Consider the following 8371-nt stretch of genomic DNA (forward strand, 5'->3'; position numbering starts at 1 on the left):
GATGTGGTTCATATGGTTCACTTCATATTTTATCTTTGTATCAGGCTAGAAGAGTGTGAGGTGTCAGGGGAACCTTTAAGATGATTACATTGAATAGCTAAATAAATCTCTGGACAGTTTACCATAGGCAGATGTTTGGCCACTGCGGGTCTTCAGCGACAAGGCCCAACCCATCTCAAATTCATTATGTTCGATGTGTGGCTCTTATGAACACTGTCATGGATCAATCATGGATCAAATATACAAAAAAAAGTTATTTTGACGTCTTTATTTCATGATTTTGTTTTATTTTTAAACAACAATTTCAAGCTTTGCACAAAAAGATTCTGACCACAATAGCCTGTGCTCTGCTTAATATCTTGGCCGCGGGAGGAGCATAACATCACATTTCAGATCCAGCCAATGACTACATACCCCATTACAAGATTCAAAGACATCTGAGAGGAGTTAAACTGGAGATCATGACACTATAAGTGGTGATAACTGATTTTCTCCATGACCAGAAAGTCACATTAGCGAGTCTTGTATTCTTCCCCCCCGAAGCACATTTAGTAGTTAGGCCACCCAAGACAATCAAAATCAAAATTATCAGTAAAATAAAACCTGTGAGAAAACAGTGACACCACTGTGCTCAGCCAAACTCATCAAATTAAGGTACAACAACACTGTAAATAATAATGTTAATAATAATAGCCTAAGTGTTTTACTGATTTTTTTTTTTCAGAACAGAAAAATAAATTCCTTTGGTCAAGTAAAAAACAAAATGAAAATAATAGTGAACTCTTCCTTTCACCTTATATCCCTCATGTTTCTTCTTCTACAGTCAACCAGGTTCTTGAGGCTCTAAGGCTGCAAAGGAGGTGTCAAGGCAATATGGTTATGGTGCCCCTGGCGCTCCATGCTGCAGCATGCTGGGAATAGGTCTAGAGGAGGAGGAGAGGAGCAGAGGCATTGAAAGAGGACTAGTATGTCCTCACACAGCAGGTGAAGGTGCATCAGGGTCAGGCTCATTGCTGTAGTTGTTGCTGTAGTGATTCCCACTAGGTGGTTGATTAGGTAGGATATCCAGTTCATCCACTTGGGGGCCAGGGTGCATCACCACTAGCTGGTCCTGGGGGATGTCTGCTGCTGCTGCCGCCAGGTTTGTAATGGACTTGGATTTAACACACTGGAAGTCCACATGGCGGCTTTTACCCTCTTCCTTTTCCCAGGACATGCGGATGAAGGGCCTCTGGACGTAGTTATAAATTACCTCTGGACGACCCCCTGGTCTTTTCTTGACCTTCTCTTTGTATGTAGGGTAACCTATCAATGCCGCAGACAGGACAAAACCATTAGCTCAGTTTATGGTAACAGGTTTTTTTCACCCCCCAGTCATAGGTCGACACATCAACTGGTAGGTGAAGTGATCAAACAAACTAGGCAGAAGCATTTCATATCAACCTAATTTAATATTGTGAAATAGGATGTATTTTGTTCCATGCCTACAGTTGCTTTGACTACTACAGGCTATTATATAATACAGCATCCCTTACATGCTAAAATGAATTACATCATGAAAAATGGATTTCAAATAATTTAGTTAACATGTCATTTCGCAGCTTGGCAGATACTATTCTTAGTGATATGTTCTAATGATATGTTTTTTAATGTATGATAACGGTTTTCTCTGCCTTCCCAATCCGTAAACAAACAAACAGACAGGTCTGTGGTATACTTTTGTTTTCTCTGTTTTCTGGACAACAGCTGTTTGATAAAACCCAAGCACCCAAAATAACCACTACATTCAGTGTAGTATTCTGCTTGTACTTGCTATTAGTGAAACCTTTGGCTTACTTTGGTGTCAATACCTCAAACGATTACTTATCTGAATGATATGGATTTTGCCAAAAGTCCACTTTTCTGATAAAACATCATTCTTCATTACTGAAAAGTTCCACTTACCTTCAATGCCCAGTCTTATTTTCTTTAATCCTCTGTCCTTTAAAACTGACTTGGCAACATCACGGTTCTCAATATATTTGAAAAATCTGTACAGTTTTGTGCTGTAGATGACTGCAAAGAGAAGGACAAAAACAACCTTGTTTATCATGTATTGGTGTTCTGTATCTGCCGAGATATGGGAGTCTGTATTCTGTATTAATGTGTACTCACTCTGTGAATACTCTTCTCCCATCTGTGGTGGATATTCTTCATCCCAGTCCACCACATCATCGTCAGTGAGGACAACAATGTGACATTCCCTCTCTCCACTCTGAGCACTGGCCACCATCAAAGGCAGAACCATTTCCTCTAGGTAAAACTCAAACTGTCGTCGAGCTCCATCATTAGACAACTCATGCATGAGGGCACCTGATAACAAAAGAGATTGAGAACACTGGTTATAAGATGTAAGCCACATTATGGAAGCACTCAGAATTGTCCATCATGCATCGCATTAAAGCCTAAAAAAATTAATTAATAAAAACACTGGCACAGGTAATGCAAGCAGGCCATCTGCCATGACTTCAGGTACTAACAGCCTTTGTCTTTCCCCAACATGCTAACATGTACAACAAGTACAACATCTTGAATTTTCCATTTCATTGACTTGAATTTTTGATGTTGCCTTAATTGGTTTTAAACTGTCAACTGTCATAGAGATAAATAAATAAAAAGCCTGAGGTTCAATAGATATCTACTCTGACAGGGTGTTTCAGGAAATGAAACGTGCTTGAGTTAACAAAAATAGTAGCCTTGCCTCCATTTCAGCAACATTTGTGATGGAAAATGTTTCAAACCTGTTTGATATTAAGCCAAACATCGGACCGGACTACCGAATTTTACCACTAGGTGTCACACTTCACTCAACAGACTCAAATGGAACATAATGAGACAGGGAACCCCTGAATGCGAGTGTAGCTACTCCAGTTCACTTGGTGGTGGTAATGCACGTCTAGGCTGTTTTACCAGCAGCCAATACTGAAATTTGACCTCCTTCAAGCTGCAGGCCTCAGCTCCGTAGAAAATTGTGCACAGCTCGCCAGCCACAAGTGGCTCCGGTAGTTTGTTTATAAACAAACATAATATAACGTTAATCACGTTTTCATATTGCTTATTAATAATGCAATACAATGCCGATGAAGGGTACTTTTTAGTTTGCTAGTTTGCTGCAGTTCTTGATCTTGTTGATAAACTAGCAAGTATGGTTCAGCACAAAAACTTGCAACCTACACTGGACTGGACCGGCAAAACAGGAAATCTACCCAACTCTAATAAGTAGACCTAACATCCTACTAAAGTACTGCTGAACAAATGCAGTCTGAACCATGTCCAGACACAGCAGCCATAACAGTTCCAGGCACTCTTCTTCCACAGACATGACACTCAAAACTATATACAACACTAGCACTCACTAAAACATAGCAGAAAACGTATGCGAACTGAGACGATCTATATCATGTTTCGTGGGAATGTTGAATGTGTAACACTACCAGCTTCTGCACCCCTGAGGATATACTCACTAAGGTCTCTGCATTTGATGGTGCTGTAGTCGAAAGAGATACACAGATAGTCACACGCCTCCCGTAACTCAGGGATGGAGATTCCATCAGGACAACGGATTATCCCAGATTTGTAGTAATCCTGTCAATTAGACAGAAATCACAACAAAGGCTGTAATTTCAAACACTGTTATTCCATTAACCCGTAACATTAAATATACATGAAAGAATCAAGGGCCTACCCCAAAGGTCAAAGCTTTCAATATAAAACCATAAATACAACTCTGTAGACTGTTGGCACAGTGAAAATTGAGATCCACAGGTTAAACTTTACTCATTAATTACTTTATGTATGTGAGAGAGAGTTGGTTTGTGATGCAAGACAAACTTCAGAGGAATTTGACAGCACAATGTGACCTCATCTAAATCATAGCAGTTCCAGAGCAGTCACCAAAAGCCCACTTTTTTGTTCTATCACAAAGTAACTTATTTCCCTATATTAAGTCTAGTAATATTTCAAAAATATACACTTGGTTGCCAGTTTATGCTGTATAGCTAGCAAACTGTAATGTAATCAACATAAATTCAACATCCCTATAAATCCTGCATTTATGAAGTTTATAATGGTTGTTCTTTGTTGAAGCTACCTTCAAAGGGTTGCTGATTTAACTTTATGGACATTTTTGAAGTTATAGTTTGTCCTGTTGTTAAATTTTTATTTCATAATACTAAGAGGAGTTTAAATTCTTTAGTCTACAGTAATGTTAATAAAGACAAAGACTGACCAGAATAGCTCTGAAAACCGTTGAGCTGATGCCCTCTGCCACCTCATACTCCCCCTTCTCGTTGGGCCGTGTGAAATTATGTTCTCTTCCAGATCCAAACATTCTGAAATAAAGAAGCACTGGTTTGTTTTCTGCATCACAGAAACAAGAAATCCAAAATTTCCATAATACTTATGTAAACATAGATTTAATTTTTACATTAGTGATTAGTAAAATACTTTCAATAACAGTGCAATAACTGCTATAATGAGTAAGGACAAAGAATTTTGATGATAAAAGTGTATTGTACCTGCCCAACATTGTATTGGGTTGTGCTGTGAAGATGGAAGGATCGACTACAAAGCGTGTGTTGTCAACAATCAGAGTCACTCTTTCTGAGGTCCTAATGTTTCGGTTCCCGACAGTGGCACTTGCTCCTCCCTCCTTGGGATTCTCATAGACAAAAACCATTTCTCCAACTCCCAAGCTTTTGAAGGTGCCTTCAGTACTGGACAAGCTGCTGTTGCGACTGCTTACCACCCCACTGCTGCTGGAGCCGCTGGGAGAGACTCTCTGAGGTCGTGGACTACTGGGCCTCGATGATGGGCCCCCATCTCGTTCACGGTCTACACACAGACAGGCAGACACTCAGGCACAGGCATGACTCAGACACTGCAGTTTTTCCTTTTAACTTTGGAAATCCCATCAGAAACAAGTGACTATTCACAAACATTTTTGGTTGTTTTGCAGCTTGTATTCATGAGAAACATTGGTACCATCTTAGGAATCCATTTGAGTAATGGTCCATGGCTACTAATGTCAGCTCTAAAACAACGAAATTGGAAAGGGCCCCACTCAAAACATTTGCCTCGTATCCAAACTGTCAAACTACAAGTTGTCTTGGTCTAAACACAAACAGGTGGATTAATGCTGACTTGATCCATTCAGAGCCAAAAACAGGAGAGATATAAACCATGTCTGAGCTGTGAGGTGATAAATGCAGTCAGCTGTTCTCAACAGTAGCTGCCAAGAGCTGCAGACCTCTAACATGACATCCATATAAGCCCTCTATTCTTTCCATGCATACTCACCACTGTTGTGTTGGCGGGTGGGTGAAGTGACGTTTCGAATGCAGGGGGTGAGCTGGCCTTCTCTCTCGTGTGAGGAATCCCTGGAGCGATCGCTGGAGCGGCGGCGGTCACGTGAACGGTCACAGCCCCCACTGGCACCATGTAGGCTCATCTTCCTCTGTTCTGCCTCCACTCGAGATGCTCGGGCCTGACTGCTGGTTTCCAAAACAAAAGCATAGTTAACGTTCTTCTCTATTCCTCAAGGCCAGACGATACTTTTATTTTATAATTGTAAAGTTATTATGATACGTAGGCACCCAGTCACACTGTTTATCTTCAGTCATTTGTTTACACACACTAATTCTCAACAGTTAGGGGTGTGTAAAACATTAGTACTAGTATACAGGCTTAGATAAGATTCCTTAAAAATGTATGTAAATCAGATCTACCACATTCTCCAAGTTCATAAGAGAATGACATACAATTACAATGCAGCCAAGTCATGTTTCCATTAACTTTGATGTCTAATCTGACACAAAATCAGAGAAGCCTGAATGTTGACAAACTATTTGTGTGATTTAAATAAACCTTGTAAGGACTGCTATAGAAGGAAGTGGATTCAAGAGCAAAAAGATTGCAAAAGCATCAGAAGACATAAGGTCGCTACTTGACTCTTCCTTTAAAACTAATCTCTGACACACTAAATCCACTTTCAGACTTTCAGAATTAGCATCAGTTCACATGCTAATTCCATAAATGGGATAAAAAGGTATGGGTGATAGGAACAGCTTCAGGGTAATGTGTAGGCGGTGCAAACCCACCCACAGACCACGGGAAAAATCACAGGTGCATACCCCCTTGGCCTGAGATCAAATACACAAGTCTCGACTCTTCCCGTCTTCTCTATTCTGTCATCCTATCTGCCGTTCTGTTGTTCCTTAAGCAGGAAAAACAAACAAACAAAAATTCTAATGCTAGAGGACAGGAACCTCACAGGGCAGGATGAAAGAGCCTATGCTATAAATTTGATTATGGATTAGGGTTTACATTATTTAACAGTGGAGAGTGGAAAGAAACACCTTCCATAACCAAAGCTAACCTTGATGTTATCAATGATACCAATGATACCAATGCCATTATCGATTCTGCTTATCAGTCTGATTTTTTTTATTGATTCCCTTATTCCTGATCAGTTTTCTGCATGGAAAATAAAGATAATCAGCAATATTGATAATTGTTGAATTGTTTATGTCCATTTTAGGGCAAACCACCAAATACTTGATGGTTCCAGCTAACCCAATGTGAGGGTTTCCCACTTTTTTCAATTTCACATTGTAGTAAACTAAATATCTGTGTTTTATAATGTTTTACAGATCACACAACTACTGGACTGACAGCAGAATAATTGGCAAAGTAATCAATGATGAACAGTTGCAAACCAAATACAGAGATAAAATAAGCAAATGATAATCTCTGCTCATTCAAGGAACTTTAATAGATTTACAAATAATACCATTAAACAAAGAGATAGTCATAGTTTTTTTAACCTTTATCCTAGGATATAATTTCAAATTTCTAAGTAACAAACATGAGACTTATCTATAGCCCAGCATCACAGTGTCTGACATTACATTGCTTGCATGAACTATAGGGATCAGACAGATTTTCAGCTGGCTCACCTCGAATGCTTGCAGAGTTTGCGGGGTCGGGTTGTCGCTTTTCGTTCCCAGTTTTCGGTGTCACTGGAGTTGCTGTCATATGACTGCAGACGTGCTGCCATCACCCGTACAGAGGGGAGTCCGGTCTGGATCTTTCACCGTTCATAATCTGGTTAATGGCGAAATCAACAAGTCAGTTGGATCCCCTGATCAACCCCTGGCAAACCACGGGCTGCTAACAAAATATTTTCTAACTGAGTTCACGTGTGCTGTCAACTTGTAATGTAAACGAAGCTGGGTGATCCCCGGGCTTAAATGGCTACATAAGTGCCTCACATCTCAGAACAAAGTCTTGACATCGTTGCTGTCGGACTGAGTCAGCCTACGATCAGGTTAGCTAGTGCGCTGTGTTAGCATACGTAGCAAGCTAACATTAGCTGGCACTGCTAGTAGTACTTTACAATGCTATTAACATAATATTCTGAGACAGCTGCGTAGCTGGTGGAGTTATCCCAACAGTATTGACATAAAGGCTGTCATGTTCTAGGCAGATACGACAAAAATATTAAACATAGCTACCTAGCTGGCTACAATTTCCGCTGAAGTGTAATCCCAATCGCTGAGCAGCTAACCAGCCATCTCCTTTCAAAACACTCACCCAGCTGACGTCCAACGTGACGACCGTTAACGGCCTGACGTGATGACGCAGTCAAAGATTTAAATTGGAGCTACTGCTAAACTTTCTAATTAAATAAAACTTTGTCTGAAAAGTTAACTGGATTTTAAAATAAAAATATTTTAAAGGTGACTAACTTCTTTCCACCTGCTAGTAGACGGTTCTTACTTTTTTCCTAATAATGGAGTTGGAGATTCGGGCAGGTCTCGCGATTTGTTGCATGTGCATTTTTTTTGTTTTGTTTTGTTTTGCTCACTTTATTAAAAATGTATCCACATACAAAAGTATATACAATATACAAGCACAGGGAAATAAAATCATAAAAAAAATAACATAAAAATAATGATATAATAAAATGATGTATATTATATCATATTATATATCATAATACATTAACAGATATTAATTGCCATGGAAAAACCAAAACATACACTAATGAAAAGGATAAGCTGGACAAATTATTCACATTAAAGTAAACAAGTTGTTACACACGAATAAAGTTGAAAGTCTCTTTGCTACAAGATTCAGCAGTTCTAATGTTCTTATTCCTTGTGAAGAGATTCAAGTCAAACTATAAATAAAATTCCTCTCTTCAGATATGAGAAAATTATAAAATCTCAGGAACACATTATGGTAATACAGATATCACAGCAAGTAAAGCAACCTATAATCAAATCAAGCAACATCTTGCCAAAATATTATTGTGGGAACAAGCCAAAAA

At 39.3% G+C, this 8371-nt stretch overlaps 1 protein-coding gene across 6 annotated transcripts; it reads right to left on the minus strand.

The window, feature by feature from the left end:
• Positions 1–258: 258 nt before the first annotated feature.
• btbd10 (BTB domain containing 10) lies at positions 259–7637 on the minus strand. 6 transcript variants are annotated; one of them, XM_022765394.1, is made up of 9 exons: positions 7554–7637; positions 6996–7143; positions 5338–5528; positions 4557–4872; positions 4268–4370; positions 3504–3624; positions 2155–2352; positions 1945–2055; positions 259–1305 (listed from the first exon to the last, which is right to left on the minus strand). In XM_022765394.1, the coding sequence occupies exons 2-9, from the start codon at positions 7094–7096 to the stop codon at positions 974–976; spliced, it is 1473 nt and encodes a 490-aa protein (XP_022621115.1). In that variant the 5' UTR covers positions 7097–7143; positions 7554–7637; the 3' UTR covers positions 259–973. The 6 variants fall into 6 exon arrangements, with proteins under 6 accessions (XP_022621115.1, XP_022621114.1, XP_022621117.1 ...); XM_022765393.1 differs by having other exon boundaries at positions 5338–5531; XM_022765396.1 differs by lacking the exon at positions 7554–7637 and adding an exon at positions 6171–6253 and having other exon boundaries at positions 6996–7084.
• Positions 7638–8371: the final 734 nt, after the last annotated feature.

The sequence above is a fragment of the Seriola dumerili genome, unplaced genomic scaffold (genome assembly GCF_002260705.1).
Source record: "Seriola dumerili isolate Sdu_G_001 unplaced genomic scaffold, Sdu_1.0 BDQW01000674.1, whole genome shotgun sequence".
In the NCBI taxonomy this organism is placed as follows: Eukaryota; Metazoa; Chordata; class Actinopteri; order Carangiformes; family Carangidae; genus Seriola; species Seriola dumerili.